Source organism: Pleurodeles waltl, chromosome 4_2 (assembly GCF_031143425.1).
Source record: "Pleurodeles waltl isolate 20211129_DDA chromosome 4_2, aPleWal1.hap1.20221129, whole genome shotgun sequence".
Classification (NCBI taxonomy): domain Eukaryota; kingdom Metazoa; phylum Chordata; class Amphibia; order Caudata; family Salamandridae; genus Pleurodeles; species Pleurodeles waltl.
This window is the reverse complement of record NC_090443.1, coordinates 206697838-206724135: the sequence shown is the minus strand read 5'-3', so window position 1 is coordinate 206724135 and position 26298 is coordinate 206697838. Positions and strand designations below refer to the sequence as shown.

Below are 26298 nucleotides of genomic sequence, written 5' to 3'. Positions count from 1 at the left end.
AACAGGTGAGTACACAGTGAGCATGCTGTATGGGCAATGCCTGTTTGGAGTGGTGTGGATGAAAGATGCATTGGGGGGGGGGGGGGGGGACGGGAGGGCTGAGGCCTGCATGTGCAGACGGTGAGTGTATGTGCGTGAGGGCATGGGTGGGAACGTGGGCCAGTGAGTATGACTGTCCGGACGGGTAATGATTTTCCTTTTCCCCTGTACTATTCCTCTAGGTCAGCACCCACCAGAAGAAGGATATTTGGTGTGCCATCGCCAAGGACGTCCGGTCCCTGGGGGTCCACCACAAACCGAGCACCCACTGCCGGAAATGATGGGAGGACCTTCGCCGCTGGAGCAAGAAGACAGCAGAGGCCCAGTTGGGGATGGCCTCCAAACGTGGGAGGGGTGCCCGTTGCACCATGACCCCCCTGAAGTTCCGGATCCTGGTGGTGGCGTATCCGGAGTTGGATGGGCGCTTGAGGGCATCACAGCAGCCACAAGGGGATGAGTACAGTCACATTCATCTGACTCTGCGCGCATTACGAGGTGTCTGGGTGTGGGAGGTGGGCAGCGGGTTCCCCTAGGCCAGGGCGAGCTTGGTAGGCAAGGTCCCTTGTGAGGCAGGATCAGTGGAACCCCAACCCCTCTAGTGGTTAGTGCCACCTACACCTAGTCAGGCTCCTGTCACTTCCAGGTGTGCAGCAATCGGGCTTAGGCCTTGTACCCCATGGGCATGTGAATAATCTAGGAACTATAAGTGCATGGCATAGTGCAGAGGGCTGCTGTGTCTGTAGTGTCCGCCAACGGTAGCGGTGTTGCACGCACTGAACATGTCTTTCTTCTGTCTCCCCCCCCCCCCCCCTTTTTGTGGTCTCCCTGTTCTTGTGTGCAATAGCATCATCAGGCGGAGGAGCAGTGGCGCTGGAGCAGGAGGGAGCTGCATCCCACTTGGCCCTGGAGGGCGAAACAACAGAGTCTGAAGCCACCAGTGGGACGGAAGGCGAGGGGAGCTCCATGGCGGGGACAGGAGGTGACAGCAGTGACAGCGGCGACTCCTCTGATGGGAGCTCCCTAGTGGGGGCGGGCCCCTCTGTGCCCCCCGCATCAACAGGTACAGCCGCCACCCCCCCCCTACCAGCACCGCCCTCCCAGTGTGTCTAAAAAACTTTTCCTGGCTAATATTGACCTCTTCCCTACACCTCCCCCCCCCGCCAGGCTTTCCAGGTCCCAACCCAGCACCTCAGCCACCACATCCCCAGCCACAGTGGTGCCAGCAACTGCAGGCTATTGGAGTGCGCCAACCATCAGGGCTGCCAGTGTGCCACGGAGCGAGGGCAAGGACATTCCGCCACCTGCCAAGCTAAAAAAGTTGCCCATATCCCAGAGGGAGAAGCAGAAAACACATGCCACCAAGGGGTCAGGGAAAACGAAAGGGGATAGTGGCAAGACAGCTGCGCCACTATCCAAGGTGGGGAAGGGCCAGAAACTGAAGAGCAGGTCAGGAGAGGGCATGGTGGCACCGACTGAGGGACCAGCGTCACACTTTCTGTTCACGTGGACGCCAACCTGTACGGCGGAGAAGACCGCCACCTGCACCGCTGCCACAGACCCCGCAGCCAGCACCACTGCCACAGAGCCCGCAAACAGCACCGCCGCCACAGAGCCCGCCGCCAGCACCGCTGCCACAGAGCCCGCAACCAACACCGCTGCCACAGAGCCCGCAGCCACAGAGCCCGCCGCCAGCACCGCAGCCACAGAGCCCGCCGCCAGCACCGCAGCCACAGAGCCCGCCGCCAGCACCGCAGCCACAGAGCCCGCCGCCAGCACCGCTGCCACAGAGCCCGCCGCCAGCACCGCTGCCACAGAGCCCGCCGCCAGCACCGCTGCCACAGAGCCCGCCGCCAGCACCGCTGCCACAGAGCCCGCCGCCACAGAGCCCGCCGCCAGCACCGCTGCCACAGAGCCCGCCGCCAGCACCGCTGCCACAGAGCCCGCCACCAGGACCGCTGCCACAGAGCCCGCCACCAGCACCGGTGCCACAGAGCCCGCCGCGACTGACACCGCCACAAGCACCGCCAGCGGCCCCGTGACATCCTGAGCCAGTGGCACCACCGCAGACATGGCTGCCATCCCCAGTGGTCAGTCATCCAAGGCTGGTGGTGAGTTCCAGGAGCGTGGGCAGCTTCCATGATGCATCACTTTCAGTGGGAAAGGCATCCACTACCTCAGTCCTTGGCAGGATGAAGCACTCTGGGCACAAAGCCCCCTCCAGTACCAGTGGAGAGACACATCCACTACCTCAGTCCTTGGCAGGATGAAGCACTCTGGGCACCATGCTCCCTCCAGAACCAGTGGAGAGATACATCCACTACCTCAGTCCTTGGCAGGATGAAGCACTCTGGGCACCAGGCCCCCTCCAGAACCAGTGGAGAGATACATCCACTACCTCAGTCCTTGGCAGGATGAAGCACTCTGGGCACCATGCCCCCTCCAGAACCAGTGGAGAGATACATCCCCTACCTCAGTCCTTGGCAGGATGAAGCACTCTGGGCACCAGGCCCCTTCCAGGACCAGTGAAGACTGTTATCCACTTGAGACTGTGGCTTTGCACTCCCCAGGATAATGCAGTGGGCAATCCACCCACTGGAGAGACTTGAGAGACTGTGGCTTTGCACTCCCCAGGATAAAGCAGTGGGCAAACCACCCACTGAAATGACTTGAGAGACTGTGGCTTTGCACTCCCCAGGATAAAGCAGTGGGCAAACCACCCACTGAAAAGACTTGAGAGACTGTGGCTTTGCACTCCCCAGGATAAAGCAGTGGGCAAACCACCTACTGAAAAGACTTGAGAGACTGTGGCTTTGCACTCCCCAGGATAATGCAGCGGTCAAACCACCCACTGGAGAGACTTGAGAGACTGTGGCTTTGCACACCCCAGGATACATCAATGGGCATGGAGCCCCCTCGTGGAGCAGTGGCGTTGTGCGTTCATCAGGCTGAGGTGCCCCCCTCCCCCTGAGATGCCTGTATATTTTCGGTCTGATGCCCCAGCAGTGTTCTCTCAGTTTCCAGTCAGGTATCTAGTGTGGGCCTCGCCCATGTATTTTGGGCCCAGTGGTCCACAGACAATGATTGGTGCACTATCCGGACTTGTGTAGTTGGCGTACATAACTGTATATACTGTATTTTGAGATTTCACTACTGGATTTTTATTGATTACAATCGTTCAAATCAATTCCTTTTGTCCCTGCGTTATTCAAGGGGGGTGGGGGAGTATATGTAATGTTGCAGCATGTATTTGTGTGTATGGTGTTGTGGGTGGGGGTGTTGCATATGTGTGTCACTCTCTTTTTCCTCTCCCCTCCCCTGTGTTGTAGGTGCAGTACTCACCATGGTCGTCGCCGCCTTCATTGGAGCTCCTGATAGAGGAGCAGGAACACCATCGCCAGCAGAATCTGCAGTTCTGGCTCCATGGCGTCCGGGTTCATCTTGGGGTGTGGATAGGTGAGTGATTTCCCCTTCTGTGTACTGTTTTTGCCGTGTTTTTATTTGCGTTGGTTCCGCCCCATAAAAGGTGGTGGATTGCTGTGTTGTGATAAGGTGGGCGGTACATTGTCTTCCGCCTGTCTTTTGGCGGTTACCGCCGCGCTGTTTGTTTGTACCGCCGTGGCGGTCGGAGTGTTAAAGTGGCTGTCTATGTTGGCGGTTTCCGCCGTGGTTGTAATTCAATTTTTTTTCTGCCGGCCTGTTGGCGGTATTACCGCCGCTTTAACACCGACCACCAGGGTTGTAATGAGGGCCAGAGTCTTCTGGACCTTGCTGGTCCCTCAAACTCTGCAAATACCTCTTCAGCTCCTGCTTGCATTTGCCAGTGCTTTTTGGTGACCTATAGTAATACAAAGTAACAGAGCACTCTAATAAAGAAGTATTAATAGTCAAATTACATCAAAAATGTAAATAAAAAGTTTTCTGTTTTTTACTGTCTTCATTTCACATACATTGAATAAGAAGGGCACATTGATATAGTACAGTAGAGATAAATCAATCTACATAGAACCCAAATTTATGCTGCAATATTGTTAATGAAATAAGCAATAATTTGAGATTACGAGAATTGTAGTCTGTGTAAATGATCCTAGTCGAGTTGAAGATTCAGACTATTAATACTTCTTTATTAGAGTGCTCTGTTACTTTGTATTACTATTGTTCATCAAAAAAAAAAAAAATCTGGCTAGAGTGTATATATCCAGGCAACAGGTATATTGTAACGTGTGAGCATGGAAACTTTGTAAACAATTTAGTAACACAAACTGGATCTGCATTAACAAACCATTGTTGCCTTCTTGTTGGTGACCTGGCTTGTCACTGTCCCTTCTGTAATCCAACGACAGTCAAGGGACAGCTCACAGGCAACTCCTGGGATGTTCTGCAGTTCCAGGACCCTGCAGCTGGTCTTCTTCCACTCACTTGCAGGAACTTCACCTCTGGGTAGTGGGCATTGCCACCTCCACCACCTGGGCACCTCCAAGGGTGCTGGACTCAGTCCCCTTCCTTTACAGGTCCTCCACATCCGGAATCCGTCCCTGGGTTCCACCGCCCTGGTCCATGGCTCGTGACAGCAGCTGGACAATCCGTGGCTTCCACTGACTTCAAAGAGAGTCCCTTCTCCCCTCTGCATCCGGGTCCCCTGGTGTAGGTACTCAGACTTCTGGGTATCCTGAGGTGGGGGCACTCTCTAACTTTCCTCTTGTCTGCTGGCTTCCTTGGGGTCCACTGGGAAGGGTCTTGAATCAGAAGAACTCCAGCCACTACTCCCTGTGTTAGCCTATGGGACGACTGGATGGGTAACTACCTTGCATCTGGTCGCTAGGGACACTTAACCGTACTTATCTCTGGTGTTTTCATCTGCCCCCAGCCCTTCCACACTTACCTTGGTTGGGTTCACTATTTTGCATTCCACTCTCTTAGTACATGGTTAGCCCCCCCTCATAGGGCCCTGTATATTTTATGCTATTTCTACTGGTTATTTTGTTTATATTGTGTGTAGATATCTACAGAGGGAGACATACCAATGCTAGCCTAGTAGTAGCGCTGTAATAATGTATCCTTTACTTCTTACTTACTTGTGAGTGAGTTACTGTGTGACTACTGTGGTTTGCAAGTGCAAGCTGCTCGCCTCAGCTACCCCTATAGAGATTTTGCTATCTGGACACTTTTTCATTATCACTAAGGGTTGCCTGGGCTCAGTACAGGGTGAAACACCATAGAGGTACACCATAAACGGAGCCAGCGTCCTACAATTTGGGGTTGAGAATCTAGGGTAACATTGCGCTTGTTGTGTTTTTTTAGTATTCCACACCTGCATAAGGAAAACAAGGTTCTGGTCCTACTAGTCAGCGAACAAGACAGCAGAGCAGTCTCCTCAGTGACGCAAGTTTATATTTTCTTGTTTTGACCCATCCCCCTTTCCCCTCTGTGGGCAGTTGATGGAACTAGACAGTTGTTACATGTTTTACTGAGCTGCCCCTTCTGGAACAGGGGGTCCAGCATCGCCTCCACAGCTGGAACCAGGTGAGTGTGTGACAGAAGGCTTGCAAGGATATATTTACCACCTTGAGTTCCAGCAGGATGATATGTAGGAGTAACTGCGATGGTACCTATTTGTCCCTGACTTGGAAATCTAGTAAATGAGCCCACCAAACCTTTGAGAAAGCATCTGTGGTGATGACCAACAGGGAAGTTTGAGGTATGAACGTGAGGCCTGTGGATAGGTTTGCTTCTTGAATCCACCAGGAAAGAGCTATACCTACTCGTGGGGAGACACAGACTGTATTGTCGAAAGAGTCTTGTGTTTGGATCCATTGCTTGTCTGGTTCATCTTGCAATTATTGCATCCGAAGGCAGAAGAATGACACCAAGGGAATGCATGAGGACCCCTACCAGGGATCTGAATAGGCTAACTGAAAGTGACTTTTCTTTGTACTAACTGGGCCAAGTACAACAATCCCGTCCGTCTTTCTGGATTTGCATATGCTTTGCTTTGGATTATATCCAGTGTACCACCCAAAAATGTTGTCCTCCTGGATGGCTGAAGGGATGATTTTTGTGGGTTCAGCGGAAGGCCCAGACTAGTGAAAAGGCGTAGGCATGTGTTGGTTGACCTCTGTGCAGACTGATGGGAAGGCACTTTGAGCAGCTAAATGTCGATGTATAGAAAGACTTGGCGTTTCTCCAGTCTTAAGAATACTGCTACTGGAGCTAGGCCCTTTGTGAAAATGTGAGGGGAGGGTTTCAGGCCAAATGGAGAACTTTCAACCGATAATGGCTGCCGGCTATTATGAATATTAAAAATTTCCGATGGTGTGGGTGTACTAGGACATGAAAATCTGCATCCTGAAGATCTAACGTTGTCACATAATCTCCCTGGTTTAGAAATGGTAAGATATCTTGAAGCGCAAGCATCGAAAATGTCTGTTTTCTGAGATATTTGTTCAGGTTTCTAAGATCAGTTTTCTGATCCATTCTCCTGACTTTTTCTGGTCTGAGAAGAAACAGGAGTAGAAACCCTGTCCCTTCTGGTGTCCAGGAACTCATTCTATAGCCCCTTTGGTGAGCATGGTCTGGACTTCTAACTTGAGACTATGCAGATGCTTTGGCGGGGACTTCAGAGGTGGAGCAGAAGGTGTTTTTTTAATTAATTCCAGGGTGTGACCAAATGCAATCAAATCTAACACACACTGGTCTGTTATTTTCTTCCATTTGGAAAGGTGGTTGGAAATATTGCGCCTCAGACATGCCAGAGGAAATGAAGGTGTAGCCGATGCCTGTAATAAGTCACTGTTGACGTCCCCTGTCCTTGCCCTGTCGACCCAGGTTTCCTTTGGTTCTTTCTTGTGTAGACTGCCTGAGAAAGCTGTAGCTGCTTATATTGCAGGCGAAACTGCTGCGATCAAGATTGGTATGATGGGTACCTGTATAGCTGATACCTTCCTCTGTTAGCAAGTTGCCCACTACCCGTGCACATTTAGCTGTTTCAGTGTGCGTCTTAATGGATTGGAGGGCAATGTCAATGCGTTTCCTAAAGAGGGCTACACCGTCATATGGGAAGTCTAGAATTTTGCTTTGAACCTCTGGTCTGAAGGAAGTGGCTTTCTTCGCAGTACTGGTGCTCCTTTCATTGGTCTAAAATGCATGGACGCAATGTCCTTGGCGCAGTCGATTATTTCGGAGGAGGCACGTTCTCCATCTTTGAGGATCTTCTTGGCTTCGGGATCCTCTGGAAGACAGTCAAGATATGGTTCAGTATCCAACCACATTTGATGGTCTTACACTCCAAGTATTGCCAAATAGTTTGCTGCTTGCACTGCGAGTGCCGACACAGAGGAGAAGGGCTCACAGATATTTTTGAGGCACCTACCTTCCTTATCTGGAGGTGCCAAAATTAGAGCAGATGTATTCTTAGAATAGTGCTAGGCCTCTTGGGAGACTACAGAGATGGATTTTGGGTGTCCGATGAGGCAGGCTGGAGAAACTTCTGGGGCATTATATTATTTTTGTCCAGGCATGGCAAGCCTGCAGCCCCTGTGGCCGAGTTCTTCACTGACTTTAAACCTTCCTCCCAGATGTAGTTGACGATAGGGAAAGCTGTGACGCTCCTGCAAAAAGTTTCCTTAAAGTCATATAACAAGCAGTCAACTTGAGGGCGGAGCCAGGCACCATGCTTTAAGGATGTGGGCAACAGAGCTCTTCGCCGCCCACTGTTTCCCCGGCCTCTCCCTGTTGCAATTGCCTTCCCACTCACAAGGGGGAGGCTCGCCGAACAGCCAAGAGCCTGGCAGCACTATCAGACAGCACTGGCGAGGCAGATTAGAGCCTGGGACCTCCATGTTCTTCAGCCCCGACATCAACGCTGGCACCAAGATGGCGGCCCTACTGTGATGCCTTGTATTTTACCTTCTGCAGCGGCAATGACTCACCATGAGGGGGGTGACCCCTGTGCAGAGAGCTCCTTCGGAGTGGCCCACAGACTTGGGAGCCCCCCCCTCACCCATAACTTGGAGCAGTGTACAGATCATGCACATCTGGGCCCACCCTGCTTCCCGGGACTGTCCTGGCCTGCAGCTGTGGTGGCAGATGCTGGAGAGCTGGTGCTCTTCTCTGGTGGTGCTGCTGGGGGGTGGGTCCGTGAGCTGGCCAGCCGATCACCTTTGCCTCCTTGACTTCCACACCCCTGATGTTAGTGACAGTGCACTACTGGCGGCCCCGGGGTGGTGCATTCCTGCAGGGGAGCCCACTCCCCCTTCAGGGGCATCTGTGGGGGCCCAGGGATCCAAGAGTGCCCCTCATGGGCTGTATTGCAGAGGGCGCCGCCATCTGGAGCGCAGGCTTTCATCGCCACCCAAAGTGCTAGGACTTTTCTTAGCTGCCAACAGCTGCGGTGGTGAATTTCGTGGAGCTGGGGTCCCCTGCCTTCATGTATTTCTGGGGACAAGGGAGAGTGGACTGGTTGGTTACCCTGTCTCATCATCCTCCATGTCTTTGTCCTCCTGTCTTGGTGTGCTGCCCCCTCCCCCTGGACCTGTAAGGCACTTTGTTGGGGTGCCTGGGCCCTGTGGCAGGACCCGGGTGCGAGGCAGATGCCCGCTGCTCTGCTTGCTCATGGGCCCCCTTGGGTACATGGTGACCCCCTCCTCATTGGATACACTGAATTGACTGGGAATGGGCTGAATGGAATAGGCTCTCTCACTTTGAATCCCTTACCCATTGCGACATCAGGAGAGTTGAGGCCTCTTCCTGCGGCCCTTCTTGAAGCACCTTCTAAGATCCCTTGCCCAATCTTGAAACCATAATAGGGCGCTCTAAATGCTTCAAAGACGACATGACCACAGGGGCACCCCTGCAGGGGATCAAGCAGAGCGCTAGTGGGGAAGACAGTGCTTACATGGACAACAAGTTTGATAAACTGGTGGTGGCCATTGATGCATCGCTTAGAGGGCAAAATTGACTCACTTTCAGTGGAGCTGGGTCTCATTAGGGAAGACTCAGGGAAGGTTTTGGAAAAGGGTTTTAGCCTTGGAAACCACACCACAATCACTGATGCCAGCGGTTCAATCAGCAGATCATCGCATTACCGCTCTGGAGGCGCAGATAAGGCACTTGGCCCCCAGCTTAGATGACCAGGAGGGCCGAGCTAGGACTAATAATGTCTGCATTGTGGGGCTGCCTGAGCGTGTTGGGGGGGGGGGGGGGGGTTTCTCTACTGGCCTTTCTTGAGACCTGGCTTCAGGAGGTCATGGCCCCTGAGGGTCTCTAACGTCTATGCCCTGGAAAGTGCACACAGGGTGCCGGCTTGGGATGCCCACCCTGGAGCGCAGCTGCAATCAGTGGAGGCCCGTATTTTGCATTTAAATCCGGGACACAGACCATCTTCAGCAGCAGGCCTGTGCACATGGCCCGCTCATGGTAGGCAATGCAAAGGTGTCCTAGAACCCTGACTTTACTCTCCAAGTTCAAATGCAGAGGGCTTCCATCCAGGCGGTAAAGAAGGAGCTGCGTAAACTGGGACTGCTATATTCATTGCTTTTCCTGGCCAACCTGTGGGTCCAATCTGAGGACAGTGTGCACTTCTTCACACATCTGTCGATGGCCTGGGACTGGATTGAAGTCTAGCATAATAGTACAAGGCATCTTGTGGCGTCAGGGCCTAGCTACACTTCGCGGCCCAAGCACCAGTGCTCTAGACGGTGGGGGGAGACACACCCTTCCAGGTCTCACGCAATGCTAAAACAGTCAAGGATGGTTGCCACTTTGGGATCTGGAAGAGATTCTGTAGGACCCCCCCACCCTTCTTTGGTAAACCGCTCCTCTGTGTTGGACTCTGAGGACTCCATTATTCCTGGACTTGAAAATACGCTGCCTAGGGTTACTCCTATGTCTATGGACGACTTGGTTTGAAATGTTTCTGAGGAATTTATTATGGGTCATTTGTTGTGCTTATACACACTGCTCTCTAGGCGTATTGGTTAGCTGGCTGTTCATTAATACTTAATTTTGCTGCTTCTATGTTAAGGGGTGGAGGCGGGCAAGCCGGGGGCCTATGGGACATGATCTACTATCATACTGCCTTTTTGGAGCGTTGGTTTTCCACCTACCACTGGCGGCTCCTTCCTCACGACACTCTTTCATTATGGATCTGGTTAGCCCTATGGCCTTTCGCTGGTTCTTCTTTAGGGAGTGTGTGAGGTGTTATTTGGCCGGGATGGTTGTGTGTCTCAGTCCTTGGGGAGTGGTGGGGGTAATGCTGCGTTGGGGTTTTGTTGTTTATGTGCCTATTACTCTGTGTGCATGGGGCTCTGGCATTGCAGCATTTATTCCTATCGCTCCGGACTACACGAACTCGAGGTTCACCTTGATCAGCTTCATACATGTAGGTCACTATATGACCGGGTGGTGGGGATGGAATACTTAGTGAAAACGTATTCTGATCATGCTCCTGTGCTGAGCATGCTTCAATGATCCCCGTTCAAGCCTGAGGTCCCTGCCTGGCATTTTAACCCACCACTCTTAGATGAACAGGCTACTCAAGCGTTATTGGGGGAGCACGCCTCACAGTACTTGACAGATAATGTTGGTTTGGCCTCCTCTGTTGGAAGGGAGTGGGAGGAGATGAAGGTAGTGCACCGGGGGTACTGTATTTCTAGTAGAGAAGGGGTTCGCACTGAGATCCTTTCCGATATCCAACAGCAGGAAGCGATGTTTGATGGGTTCCAGGTTGGACTGGAGGAGACACCAGATGGTAGGTGTCATCTGCTGGGGGAGCAGGAGAAACTGTTTGAGCTTGTGGAACACCTTTATTGCTTTGATTAAAAGGCACATGCGGCTACGTCACATGCAGAGCAAGACAGGTCGGGCAGAATGTGAGCTTAGCTTGCGCAAGATGGTGGATGAGGTCATTCTATGCTTCAGCTACGTGATTGTTCAAGGCATGTTGTATCCAGGCAGGAGGATATTAATGCAGTATTCCTCCATTTAGAAAGTTGACACTGTATATACTATATTAAAGTGAGGTATGGTGTTGCACAATGTCCAGGTGTTCCCCAGCGGCTTGACAGAGGCAACAATGATAATACTAATGCTCTATTTGTGGTAGTGCGATCGAGCAGTTAGGCTTATCAGAGGGTGGTGTTAAGCATTTGTTGTACACACACAAGCGATAAGAGAAACACACACTCAATGACCTAGCTCCAGACCAATAGGATTTTATATTGAAAAATATGCTTTGTTAATTTATTTCTAGAACCACAAGATTTAGTTTGCAGGTAAGTACATAAAATGAAAGGTAGTTTGTGTGTATATATATATATATATATATATATATATATATATATATATATATATAAAATCAGGACTTTGAATGGAATCGACAATGATGTATCCATGAGTAAGGCTGCTGCCGAAACGCGTTGGATTTGTGTGCTGAAATAAATTGATTTGCACCTTGGAGGTGTCCTGGGTCTCCTGTGATTTGGAGGAGAGTTGGAGGATTTATTAGGGCCTCTCGGAGCCCACCCGGGACCGCTGTGTGGTGTTCCTGCAGTCCGAGTGTTTTATGTGAATTATATATATATATATATATATATATATATATATATATAAAATCAGGACTTTGAATGGAATCGACAATGTGTACAGTTTTTCTTAAAATGGCAAAAAAAGTATTTTAAAAGTGGACACTGCATTTTTCAACAGTTCCTGGGGGGTGAAAGATAGTACAGTTTTGCAGGTAAGTAGATGACTTAGAGTTCTTATCTCTGGGATTTAGGTAGTCCGTCGTTGGGGGTTCAAGTTAACCCCAGACAACAACCACTAGCAACATGGGGCTGGTCGGGTGCAGAGGTCAAAGAGGAACCAACTTAATGTGAGCTCCTATGGAGACAGGGGGTACTGGAATTCGGTTAGCCAGCAGGTCAGTACCCGCGACTCTGAGGGCAGACCAGGGGAGATTAGAGGAGCACTGGAGGGGGCCACAAGTAGGCACCAAACACACACCCTCAGCGGCACAGGGGCGGCCTGTGCAAGGTGCAAACAGGATGTCGGGTTTCCAATGCTGGTCTATGAGGAGACCCTGGGGGTCACTCAGAGGCTGCAGGTGAGGGGAGGGCCGCCTGCTGAACGATGAGTCATCAGGGGTCAGTTTCCCCAAGGTCTGGCGGCTGCAGATGCAGTGTGTCCTTTAGGCGTCGGATATCTTCGATCCAGAGCTCGCGGTCAGGGAGTTCCGCGGGATTCACTCTGCAGGAATTGTTGTGGAGGGGTGGAGAGGTCAACCTAGGCAAGGCTCTTGCTAGCAATTGCCTGCGCACTCCTCTCTTGCTTGGTGCACCACCTGTATACGGGCCATGGGCGTCGGCTGCACAGGGGTCAAGACTCACGCATCCGGAGTGAGGTGGGAGTCCTTGGTTGTAGATTTCTTCAGACAGAGCCGCTGTCCTCAGGTGTTCTTGGTCCTTTTAGGTTCAGGGCAGTCCTCTGGAGTTGGCAGAGGTTGCTGGGCCCTCTGGATGTGTTGCTGATCTTTTTGCAGGTTCTTTGAGGCAGGAGACAGTCCGGTAGGTCTCTGGCCAAAGTACTTGTCATCTTCCTTCTTCTCTGCTAGGGGTATCAGCTTAGCAGTCCTTCTTGTAGGTTGCCAAGAATCTGGTGTGCTGGGTCCAGGGAGGCCCTTAAATCCTAGATTTAGGGGCGTGTTAGGGTTCAGGGGCAGTAGCCAACGGCTACTGTCCCTGGGGATGGCTACACCCTCATTGTGCCCACTCCCTTTGGGGAGGAGGGCACATTCCTATCCCTATTGGTCCCTGTCCTCCAAACCAAGATGGAGGATTCTGCAGGGAGGGAATCACCTCAGCTCTGGACACTCCTCCCTAGTTTCCCTAATTTTCCCACTGCACTTCCCACCAAAAGTAGGGCTTTGTTTGGGGGCGGGCATCTCCACTAGCTGGAGTGCCCTAGGGCACTGTAACCCGAGAGTTGAGCCTTTGAGGCTCACCGCCAGGTGTTACAGTTTCTGCAGGGGGAGTAGTGAAGCACCTCCACCCAAGACAGGCTTTATTTCTGACCTCAGAGTGCACAAAGGCACTCACCCCATGTGGTCAGAAACTTGTCTGAAAGTGGCAGGCTGGCACAGACTGGCCAGTCCTACACTAGCAGTTGGGCTAACATACAGGGGGCATCTCTAAGATGCCCTCTGTGTGCATTTTTCAATAAATCCCACATTGGCATCAGTGTGTGTTTACTGTTTTGAGACGTTTGATGCCAAACTTCACAGTATTTAGTAAAGCCATTATGGTGCTGTGGAGTTCGTAATGACAAACTCCCAGACCATATACTTAATATGACTACCCTGCACTTACAATGTATAAGATTGGACTTAGACACCCTAGGGGCATATTGCTTGTGCAGCTATGCCCTCACCTGTGGTATAGTGCACCCTGCCTTAGGGCTGTAAAGCCTGCTAGAGGGGTGACTTACCCATGCCACAGGCAGTGGTTTGTGGAAATGGCACTCTGAGAGGGGTGCCATGTTGTCTTTGTCTTTTTCTCCCCACCAGCACACACAAGCTGCAAGGTAGTGTGCATGTTGAGTGAGGGGTCCCCTAGGGTGGCATAATACATGCTGCAGCCCTTAAGACACCTTCCCTGGCCCCATTGCCCTTGGTACCATGAGTACCTTTTACAAGGGGCTTAACTGTGTGCCAGGGCTGTGCCAATTGTGGAGCAAAGGTACAGTTTTAGGGAAAGAACACTGGTGCTGGGGCTTCGTTAGCAGGGTCCCAGCACATTTTCAATCAAAGTTGGCATCAACACTAGGCAAAAAGGGGTGGGGGGGGTATTTATGTCAACAGTGGAACTTTCCTACACTACAGCACTATCCTATGCCCTATTCTTCGAGATCAGCATGCACTGAGGCAGACAGGCTGAATTATGCTACAGATGCTTCACAGGGGTCCTTCAGTCGATGGTGGTGGAACAGTTCGGCAGGTAGATCACTGAGCAGGAGGTTCATGGAGCAATCAAAGAGATGACAAGGAGGTAAGCTGCCTGGATTGTATGGGTTCCCACCAGAATTTTACACTGCGTTCACTTCGATCTGTTGCTTAGACTAACAGTGCTTTTCAATGACTCCCGAAGGCGTGGCCCACTCCTGCCCTCACTGTGAGAAGCTTCAGTTGTGTCACTCACTTAAAAAAAAGACAAGGACCCTCTTCTGCTCAATTCTCATTGCCCCCTATCTATGTTAAATGCAGACTATAAAATTCTGAGTAAAATATTGGTGACTCAGTTGCTTCCCCACATGTGTAACTTAACTCATACAGATCAAATGGGCTTCATTCCAACGCGTCATACTATGCCCAAAATTTGTCAGTTATTCCTAGCTGTAGGAAAGTACCCTCTTTCTTGGCATGGTTACCCCCATTTTCTGCCTGTTGCCAGTGTGTTTGACTGTGTTCGCTGGGATCCTGCTAACCAGGACCCCAGTGATTATGCTCTCTCCCTTCACCCACATCTGGCATTCTGGGGCCCCCATGTTAATCCCTAGTATATAGTACCAAGGGCACTGGGGTAGCAGGGGATCCCCATGGGCTGCAGCATGTATTATGCCACTCATGGGGAGCCCATGCAAAGTGTATCTGCAGGCTTGCCTTTCCAGCCTGCATGAAAGGGTGCATGCACCCTTTTCATTACAAGTCACTGCACCAGGTCACTGTAAGTCACCCCTATGGTAGGCCCTCCTAGCCCAGAGGGAAGGTTGAAAGTACTTGTGGGTGAGGGCGCCCCTGCACTAGGTGAGGTGTCCCCACGAACTCCAGTTCCATTTTCCTGGACTTCGTGAGCACGGGGACATCATTTTATGCATGTACTGGACATAGGTCACTACCTATGTCCAGCGGTAAACAACCTTTATGCCGAATTTTTTATAACGAAGTCCTGGTTAACGAAAGCGGAACAACGCTTTCTTTAACCACGACTTCGTTATTTTGTGCCTTAACCACGCATGTCCTGAACAACGAACATGCATGGTTAAGGTACAAACAAGGGAGTCGGCTGAGGAGGACGACGCAGATGACAAGGTGACGAATCAGGTAAGTGGGGGGTTTTAGGTTTTGGGGAGGGGGTGGGGGGGTCGGGGGTTTTAGGTTTTGGGGTGGGGTTGTGGGGGTGGGGCGTTTTTGGTTTTGGGGAGGGGGTCGGGGGTTTTAGGTTGGGGTTGGGGGGGTGGGGCGTTTTTGGTTTTGGGGAGTGGGTGGGGGGTCAGGGGGTTTTAGGTTTTAGGGTGGGGTTGGGGGGCTGGGAGGTTTTAGGTTTTAGGGTGGGGTTGGGGGGGTGGGGCGGTTTTGGGGAGTGGGTGGGGGGTCAGGGGGTTTTAGGTTTTGGGGTGGGGTTGGGGGTGGGGCGTTTTTGGTTTTGGGGAGTGGGTGGGGGGTCAGGGGGTTTTAGGTTTTAGGGTGGGGTTGGGGGGGTGGGGCGGTTTTGGGGAGTGGGTGGGGGGTCAGGGGGTTTTAGGTTTTGGGGTGGGGTGGGGTTGGGGGGGTGGGGTGAGGGATGTAGGGTGAATGGTGCCTATTGCTAATGATTTTATCAGGAATGCCTTTACAACGAAATATCGTTGTTAAGGCATTCGTGGTAAAATCATTAGTAGTAAAGACGAGGTCGGTGTTCCGACCTCGTTGTTAAGGTTAGTAGTAGTTTAAGATTCGGTGTTCTGTCATATAACCATGTCCAGCTACATAATGGTAACTTCGAACCCAGGCATGTTTGGTATCAAACATGGCGGAATCATACCTCAATACTATACCCAGTATTGGAAGTATGATTCCATGCACTCTGGGGGTTCCTTAGAGGACTCAAAGCATTGCTCCTACCAACCTTCTGGGGTTTTGCGGGCAGCCCAAGCTGCTGCCACCCCTCAGACAGGTTTCTGCCCTCCTGCTGCTTGAACATCTCAAGCCAAAGAAGGCAGATCAAAGAATTTCCTTTGGGAGAGGGAGGTAACGCCCTCTCCTTTTGGAAATAGGGGTTACATGGCTTGGGAGCGGTAGCCTCCCCAAGCCACTGGTATGCTTTGAAGTGCACATTTGGTGCCCTCCATGCATAAACCAGTCTACACTGGTTCAGGGACCCCCAGTCTCTGCTCTGAAATGAAACTGGACAATGGAAAGGGGAGTGTCCACTCCCCTGTCCATCACCATCCCAGAGGAACTGCGACTGGACCCTCCATGAATCGACACTATGTATCCACGACGACATTGTTTTCACAGCTCCTTCCCCACTACGAAGAGTCTGTTTGCAACATTGTTTTCACGGCTCCTTCCAGCTTCTGCAACATTTCCCCGGCTGTGCATCTTCTGAGGGTGCAAGTCTTCAGTCTGCACAAGAAGGAAGAAGGAATCACCCTTTGAGTGAAGGAGTCACTCCCCTGCATCTACAGGCACCAACTCCAACGACAACCGGCTGCATGGCTCTCCTCTCATCCTGAGCTGCGTGGATCCTGCATCACGGGTGGTGGATCACAGTAGTCCTCTTGGTCCTCTCTACCAGCTATCCAACTTTGGTGGAGGTAAACCCTTGCCTTTCCACGCAGGACAGTACCCCTCTGCACCGTATCTCTTGCAGCTAACAAGGCTTTTTGGCATCTCCGCCAAGGGATCTTTAAGCTCTGTGTAGCCCCAGCACTTCTTCCTGCGATGCACAGTCCTCTGCGTGCTTCGCCTGCGACATGGGTGCCTTCTCCAGTTGTGCTGCGTTGGCTCCTCTGTGACTCCTGGTCCTCTTCCAGTGGATCTCCTGTGGTGAGTGCCTTTTCTTGTGGACTCTCTGCCTTGCTCGGGGTCCCCCTACGACTCCCAGTGGGCTGTGTCCTCCTGGATCTTGCTGGTCCCCGGCAACTCCACTTTTGCTTCACCACGACTTTTGCCTTTGCAAAGGCTTGTTGGTGGCTTTTCCACGCCACTGACCGACAGCAATCATCCATCCGGCGTGGGACATCGACAGCATGCTCCAGAATCTCTTGACCTGCTTCAGGGCTGCATTCCTGACTGTTTCCGTTCTACAGTCAACCAACTCCTACAACCACAATTGGGTGGGTAGTGGCTCCTGCCCACACTGGACTCTTCCGTGACTTCTGGACTTGGTCCCCATCTTTCGCAGGTCCTCCTCTTCAGAAGTCCACTACTGGTTTCTTGCAGTCTTGTATGGTTGTTGCATTTTCTTCTTTGGGGAAAATCCAGTAACTTACTCCTTTCTTCCTGGTCACTGGGGGGCACTGTAGTACTTACCTTTGGGGTTTCCTAGTATCCCCCAGCTCCCCTCAACACATGCCATTTACCTAGGTGGGGGTCCTACATTCGCATTCCATATTTTTAGAATATGGTTTTGGCTCCCCCTTGGTTCAATATTGCTATTTGCACTGTTTTCAAACACTTTATATGCCTATTTCTGATTACCAGTGTATATATCTAGTGTGTTACTTACCTCCTTTTGGAGGGTTGCCCCTCTAGTACTTTTTGTAATTGTATCACTGAAATAAAGTACCTTTATTTTTGTAATAATTAGTGTTTTCTTTCATGTGTGTAAGTGCTGTGTGACTATAGTGGTATTGCATGAGCTTTGCATGTCTCCTAGATAAGCCTTGGCTGCTCATCCACAGCTACTGCTTAGTTTTGTAGGTCCTGATGAAGCGTCAATGGATCCGGATGGACCAATAGACGCGAAACATGTCGACCATAATTTAGAGGTTCTTTTAATGTTTAGAACTCTCTACAATATTTATCATTTTGAAAGGTTTTTTTTGAGCATAATCCTCAACTCCACTTTCAAGCTTTGATTTTAACCTTGGTCTTCATCCTTGTTATATCAGATTGATTAAATGATGGTGTTTAGTGGATGAATAACCAATTTTAACCTCTTTTTTTGTTGTTTTTTGGTGGTGACTTGTAGCATTCACATCCTCTATAGTTGAACTTATCAGTCACTATCTTAAGAGTCCGGCTGAGAGCCCCCACATCGGGGTGCCCACTAGGCATTGCAGCGCCGGCCTAGTGAGGAGCATTTCCCGATGATGATGCCAGTCATCCATAGAGATGCTTGAGGGTTCTCGCTCCTGAGATCACAGGTCTCCTATTTTGATTATTCTTTTTGGAACAGTGTACCTATATTTAATTATCATTGGTGGGAGACTGTACACTGGACCATCAACACTCCCGGTCCCTCCTTTCTTTGTTGATAGCGTTTGTTTATGCAGCCAGGAAGCTTACTGATAGGTTTCTGGATCTGGCCTTGATTCTTGCCCACAGGCAATTGACTATGACCTGGAAGTCTTCTTGGGGTCCCAATATTTACCATTGGGGGCTGGAGTTGATGAAGTGGGCGAACTGCGAAAGGGAAGCGATTCACTGAGAGGAGGCTACACAGGTTATAAGGGTGCAGATACTGCCTGCCTTGGATGCCATTCTGTTAGATTGCTGCATGTGGAACGAGGGGGTGGGTATTTCTGACTGAGGCCACTTCTGGTGGCTCTGTGACGGGCTCGGATGATGGCGCACCGGCCCCCTACTCGCTCCAGGTAGTGACGCTTGTCTCTCCTTCGTCTTCCTGCACCACTGCTGGGAGTAGGCGTTGCTGAGGTGCATGACTTATGTGCATGCAGGGGCAGTGGGGGCGGCTATGGAGAAGGCTGTTGGCCTGCCCATCCTGTTCAAGGGGAGACACCCTTCTGTTGGAAATGTAGTCACTGTTATTACTGCCCACTGTACCTCACTCATAATATTACATGTTCTCTGATTTTAACTGACCTGTCTCTGTGTTCAGCCCACCCACGACTGTGTTTTTCTAGACTGTGGATTTGGTTGTGATCTGCTGCAAACTTTAGTAAAAATATTTATTAAAAAAGAAGCAGTAGTCCACTTGCTTTGTGGTCACTGGAAGGTCAAACCTTTCTGACGCTCTCTTTAGGAGATTATGGAAACTTCAGATGTCTTCAGGGGTGAATCTGTAGGTAGTGGTATTATGGATGACAGAGTCAGAATGAGGTAAGCATTCCACTCAAGGTGGAAATCTCAAAGCTCGCCTTCTTCCCTGTCGTCATCCGAAGAGGTGGTATCATGACACAGCTACGTGTGGAGTATGCCTTGCAGAGACGACCGTTGAGATGTTGCACTTAGTTTGTGGAGTGGAGGCTGTCCTGGAGGATGTTTTGGAGGAGCCCGCTTAGGCGAGGTAGCTGTAGGCAGAATCGTAATCCACAAGAATCATCTGCAGGTCCAAAACCAATACCCTTGGTACGCATACTGGCTGCAATTGTCCCTGGTAATGTAACCTGTGCAGTCGAGGAAGGTCATATTGCTGACCATAGTACTCTTCCTCCTCCTGTTCATCTTCCTGTTGATATTCGACATGTATCTCTGATGGGCTGTGAGCTACCCCGAAGGGACCATCATCATCTGAGTCATCCTCTTCGAGGAGATCACTGGGTGGTAAGGGTGACACCCTGCTTTGAGATTTAATTTCTGGCACAAGTAAATGGTTTTCCCCATTTCTTTTGTGTTTTTCTGTTTTTTTTTCTCTTGTCGAGTATGCAGTTGTCGACACAGTCGTTGATGTTGTAGATAGTGTTTCCACCTGCACTGCCTTTGGAATTGGTTTTGCCATCAACGGTGTGGTTGTCGTCGAGGCAGAGACCAGTTTGACCGTTGATGGGATGGGTGCCATAGGCTGTATTGTCGACGATGTGGTCATCATCAATGGTGATCCTATCACAATCACTGTTGTCGTAGTTGATGTCTTCGTTCCCACTGTCGTCGTCCTCACTGTTGGCACGGGTAATAGACAATTTCTTCGTCAATGGTGTGCTCGTCGACGATTTCACCGTTGGCGGTGCTGACGACGGTTTCTTAAATTTGTGGGAAATCTGAGTGGAAGGTGTGAGAAGGCTCAGATCTTGTTTTCCCTGTTTTTTCTAAGGGAAAATCAAGTCCTTTATGTTTGTGGAAGTGCCCCCTCAAAGGGACTGCATTCTTTGTGGGACCCATGGTGAGTATTTTTAGTAGATTTCTTGGGTGGCTCATGAGGTGAGCGAACTTCTGACCTCTCCCTTTTGTGAACTTTCCTGGAGTCCCTGCTGTCATACTCTGAATCAGCTTTAAGTTTTTAGAGCCATAGTAGTAACATTTTCTCTCTGTCTTTTAGGGTTTTTGAGGAAAAGGTACAACATACCTTTAAACCTTCACCTTGTGGCATGGGGAAAGGCAGTATATGCACTCCTTTTGAAGGTCGTCTGAATGCAGCCTCTTCTTTCCACAGGTTCCACATGGTCTAAAATTCAATTTTTAGACTGTTCTGACACTGTAAAGTCAGATTTGAAGCAGACGAAAACAAGTGATATTTATATAGATAGATATAAATCTCCCCGAAGTTTGAGAAATAGGATGAATTGAGCAGAGCTCTGGGAGACTCCTTCACACAACGTGCGGTAGAAAATTTGAGAGACGGAAGCCTCTGAAGGGAGTGTTCTAAAGGGTATTTCAACCTGATTAGTTGATGTTAATTCTCTTTTAAATGATCGAGATTTGTTACTAAAGAGAAGGCTTTATGGCCCCCCAGGCTATATTTAACATTACAAGGCTTTCTAATGGTACCCTGGGACTCCCACTTTGACGACCTGGAATGATTCAAGCATGTGGATCTACATAAGATCCAATGCTGGAGAAAATAATCGAACACTTACCATCTACTGGTGGGTTCTACCCTCTTGGATGGGCACACTGGGTAAAACCCAGCCCGCAATCTGCCTCCCAGGAGAAGTAAAACTTTTTGGGCATCTGGGGTGAAGTGGTGAATCCTGATGCAAACATAGGCCAGCCATCACCCCATAACTAATTAAAAAAGAGAAACCCCTTGTGCTTGTGTCTAGTGGTGCTTTCTGCCCCTCCTCCTGCACCACCAGTTGGCAGATGGGTGTAAACCCACTAATTTGCCTCCCAGGAGGCAGAAAGACTTTGTTGGCCTCTGGGTGGAGGGGTGGGCCTACCAGATGATAGGACATTGATCTATAAATGTATATAATACCTGGTGTCGAGTGGGCTTTCCACCCCGGGGCACAGATTGGGATATACATCTCAACCAACCTGTACCGGATGTACGTATGTGGGGCTGGGTTCTGTGGGTCCATAGAAAGACTATTTAAGGCCCTTGAGCATGGGGCAGCCCGATACCAGCCAGCCAGTTCCCCATCCATTCATGTTTATAATGGTTTAGCCTTATGCTAGTGGGATTTATGCTCTGCCCCACATGCCCCCCGAAAAGGCAGATTGGGGGTAAACCCCTTAAACTACCCCAAGGGATAGAAAGAGTGGGAGGGCCATGTGCAGTAGGAGGGCCTAAATCCATGCCAGGGGATGTTTCCTCCATGAAAATCACATTGGTGGTCTAATGATGTGGAATCTTGCTCAGCGATCAACTTCCTGTGGTGGTCCTGAGCACGAATCCACTATGGACAGGTACCATGGGAAAGGGGGAGAAATTCCCTTTTCAAATGGGATCTCTCCTGTCCAAATCATGACTTCAGTGCAAAGGGTGTGCTAACGATCATAAAAAATGCCCCAGTCTACAGGGAATGCTTTACCTTGTAGCCAAAGGTGGAGGTCTCTGAGTGAAATCCCTCTGGGGAGAGCACCAGAGAGATTACCAGGCCTACCTGCTTGGATGTGACCCTCCAATCCACAGTTCCTGATATTTTTTTGCTGTAGAAAGGGAGGTCACGTACACAGAGTCCAAATGGTTAAGTGTATTTGCTACACCGGATGATACACTTAAAAAACACAGGCAGACAAGGATCTCTAAGTAAAATGAGCAGTCTATTTGATGGAATGTGGGCCAGCTGTCCTTCGGGAATGGGGCACTGGTCCATGGGAAGTACTTCAAATGTGGCCTGGAGTCTTTTATGATCTGCAAGAGGAGATTCTGACATTCAATATTATGCATTATGGATGCACCACATGTTATACACATCACAATCAAAAACACTTACTATGAACAAGCTTTTTGTTGATCCATCATGCTGAGAAATGTTTCTGATCATCTTCATCATCAATGGATCTTTGAATTTCAGAGCCCGTTTCATTAACATCTTTAGGCCATTTCCTTAAAATGAAATATTTGAAAAGATGTTGATAAGTATTTCTGGCCTTGGCCTTACCACTCTAGACTCTGTTGAGGTAAGAGAATTACCCATGTGGGAAATAAGAGCATTTGTCGATACGAACAATAAAAAACACATGATCAGGATGAGTGAGAATATAAAGAAAGGGTAAGATACACACACACTGCAAGAAAAAACTCTAACTGAAAATAACTTTAAGGTTTACTTATTTTACACCATAAAAACTAGTCAGGAAACTGATGTTTTAATGTGCTGCCTTCACCGTTCTGTTGTAAACCAAACCTTAACTTCCATGACTTTTAGTTATTCTGAAAGTTTTAAATGAGCAGACGTGAAAGTGAGAATAAGAGTGTGTGTTCTTGTGTGTGTGTGTGGGTGTGAATGTCCTTGGAACCACAAAACAGGCAATAAATTCTCACTTTGATTCCTTTGCTGCAACACCCTTAGGTCAAGTATACAAGTACAACATTTGAACCTTAAATCGTACCTTTCCCCTATATTTACCAAGAACCTCTCACATGCCCATGTCAATGCGAACTACAATTCAAGGATGTTCAAGCAGATGCATCAAAACTAAGAGCTCTTAATTTTTATAAAAGGAGCATGTTTTTCACAGTCCCTGCTTTAAAACACCTAAGGCCAGAGAGAAGATCAACACACTTTTACACTTTCCACTTACAATATTGTGTCCCTGCAAACTGCAAGGCGTCAATGCAGCAGAAGAAACAATGTTACACTGGGCTCTTAACTTGGATTTAATCTCCTTTCAGTTTGAATTCCCCACGTAGCATGATATATTTTTCTATGCTGCTTTGTGCAATCCCAAAAAAACTTCCATGTCATTCTTTTTTGTTAAACCAACTAGGTAAGTAAAGTCTTGCAGCCCTGGACTTCCCTCTGCTCTTTATCTCATTTCTCTGTAGCCTCTGCCGTTGTCTCTTCACTCACCAACTATTTCCCTTTCTGTGGAGTAAGGTGACCAGGATCAAGCAGGGAATATGCTGGAGCTTAACCCTGGGAAGCCCCTAAATGCAGTTAGCTGCCAACACCTGCTCTTGTGACAGTAGTGCTCACCGAGCAAAAGCAGAATGTTCACCCAGTGAACAAACTTTATGTTAAATCTATGACATACGATCTAACTACACCTAGGGTACTATTCAAAAAAGTAATTATACATATATATACTCATGTTTATATTTACTACTGTACCTACACTTTTCTGCAATTCATAATTTCAGAGAGTAGAGTTGCACCTAAGTGTAGACCTGCACGTCTCCACCCCATTGAATTAGGGAGTGGAGCCTCCTACAACTGGTTTTACATGTAAAGTTACTACTAGTAACTTTTCCATGTAGGTCAAAATCTCTGCCACCATGTCAGAGATCTCCCTGTGAAAATGTATAGGGAAAATTATTAAAGTATATTTAAAGAAAATTAACATTTTATTGTGTAAAGTAATTTTGAATATATATTTTTAACTTCGCACTAATAAAATAAAATGTTACAGGACATTAACGCATCAACTTAAATTAGTATAAGATAACTCATTTAAATATATTAATGTATAAATAATCTTTAAACCATTAATAAAATAGAATTTCGGATGCTCACTAGCATTTATATTTAATATGAAGTAAATTATTCTATTAATTCTATGTTTACTGGAAACTATAATTATACAATTGTAATTTTTTTTTTAAATTAAGTTGATATAAATGTGATGATAATGCGATTAACTGAACATAAGTTCCTATAACAGGTTATTTATTTCCCTGCCTCTTCTGTTTTGTACGGAAGTGTGCTGCAGTACCTGTGAGAGGTCATGTGTCGTGCTTGGCTTACCCCGAGGCTGGGATGAAGTACATTTACACAAGTTTTGATACTTTTAGAGTTGCAATAACTTCAGAAGTGTTGTTTGTAAACAACAAATGTCACAACCACTTGTGGGTATTGTATGAAGCTGGCCTGGTGTGTAGTGCACACCTATGATGTTTGTACCTTATACCAGGTCCCTATTAGTGAATGAAGACAGTGTTGAGGAAGCCAGGGCTCTCTAGAGGTAGCTGAGGATGAGCAGCCAGGACTTATCTAGGAGACGTGTAAAGCACTCGCAATACCACAGCAGTCTCACAGCAACTTATCACACCTGAAAGAACCACACAGCGTTGCAAAAATAAAGGCACTTTATTATAGTAACACTTAACTAGATCACTTACAGGCAGTCCCCCAACTGGAGGTAAGTACACACTATATAAACATACAGTAATAATTAAGAATTAGCATAGGAAACAACAAGCATTGGCAAGAAATTATAGAAAATAGTGAGGGCCCTAGGGGAGGACCAAACCATATACTAAAATAGTGGAATGTGAAGTGAAGTCCCCCACCCAAGGATCTGGAGTAACTAGAGGGGAGCTGGAAGAACTCAGGACTCCAAGAGTTGAATAGCTAAGTGATCCCCCAGTGATCAGATCAAATCAAATCATTAACATTTATAAAGCGCGCTACTCACCTGTGCGGGTCTCAAGGCGCTAGGGGAAAAAGGGGGGGTTATCGCTGCTCGAACAGCCAGGTCTTTAGGAGTCTCCGGAAAGCGGAGTGGTCCTGGATGGTCCTGAGGCTGGTGGGGAGGGAGTTCCAGGTCTTGGCCGCCAGGAAGGAGAAAGATCTCCCACCCGCCGTGGAGCGGCGGATGCGAGGGACAGCAGCGAGTGCGAGGCCAGAGGAGCGGAGGAGGCGGGTGGGGACGTAGAAGCTGAGGCGTCTGTTGAGGTATTCCGGTCCCTTGTCGTGGAGGGCTTTGTGTGCGTGGGTGAGAAGTCGGAAGGTGATCCTTTTGCTGACTGGGAGCCAGTGCAGGTGTCTCAGGTGTGCGGAGATGTGGCTGCTGCGGGGTATGTCGAGGATGAGGCGGGCCGAGGCATTTTGAATGCGTTGCAGGCGATTTTGGAGTTTGGCTGTGGTCCCGGCGTAGAGGGTGTTGCCGTAGTCCAGGCGGCTCGTGACGAGGGCGTGGGTCACGGTTTTTCTGGTGTTGGCGGGGATCCAGCGGAAGATCTTGCGGAGCATGCGGAGGGTGAGGAAGCAGGCGGAGGACACAGCGTTGACTTGCTTGGTCATGGTGAGAAGAGGGTCCAAGATGAAGCCGAGGTTGCGGGAGTGGTCTGTGGGGGTCGGTGCGGTGCCGAGGGCCGTGGGCCACCAGGAGTCGTCCCAGGCGGACGGGGTGTTGCAGAGGATGAGGACTTCCGTTTTTTCAGAGTTCAGCTTTAGGCGGCTGAGCCTCATCCAATCTGCGACGTCCTTCATACCCTCTTGTAGGTTGGTCTTGGCGCTGGCGGGGTCCTTGGTGAGGGAGAGTATAAGTTGGGTGTCATCGGCGTAGGAGGTGATGATGATGTCGTGCTTGCGTACGATGTTGGCGAGGGGGCTCATGTAGACATTGAAGAGTGTCGGGCTGAGTGATGAGCCTTGGGGTACGCCGCAGATGATCTCGGTGGGTTCTGAGCGAAACGGAGGGAGGTAAACTCTTTGGGAACGGTTTGAGAGGAAGGAGGCGATCCAGTCCAGGGCCTGGCCTTGGATTCCGGTGGAGCGGAGGCGGGTGATTAGGGTGCGGTGACAGATGGTGTCAAAGGCAGCCGAGAGGTCGAGCAGAATGAGGGCGACTGTTTCACCGTTGTCCATCAGGGTTCTGATGTCGTCAGTGACTGAGATGAGGGCGGTTTCAGTGCTGTGGTTGGTTCGGAATCCGGTTTGTGAGGGGTCGAGCAGGTTGTTGTCTTCCAGGAAGGTGGTCAGCTGTTTGTTGACGGTCTTCTCTATTACTTTGGCTGGGAAAGGCAGAAGAAAGATGGGGCGGAAGTTTTTCAGGTGAGTAGAGGTAAGTACCTTCGCAAGGACTAACAAGAGGACTTAGAAAAGGAACTTTGGAAGAACAGGCCAGACCAGAGGAACCCTAAGGTTGATTCTGGAAGAGAGGACCTGTAAAAGAAGGGGACTGAGTCCCGTCCATGATGGAGTGTGCAGATGGGGCAGGAGCCACTACCCACCCTTCTGTGGATGAAGATCAGGGTCGATGGGGGAGGAAGAAGATCT

General features: G+C 49.5%; 1 protein-coding gene across 1 annotated transcript in view; it reads right to left on the bottom strand.

Moving 5' to 3' along the window:
• KIFAP3 (kinesin associated protein 3) overlaps window positions 1–26298 on the bottom strand; it is a 1147560-nt gene that overhangs the window by 492153 nt on the left and 629109 nt on the right. Inside the window, exon 13 of the mRNA XM_069231084.1 lies at window positions 22069–22181. Within this exon, the coding sequence (XP_069087185.1) occupies window positions 22069–22181 (113 nt within the window). The remainder of the gene's footprint in view (window positions 1–22068; window positions 22182–26298) is intronic.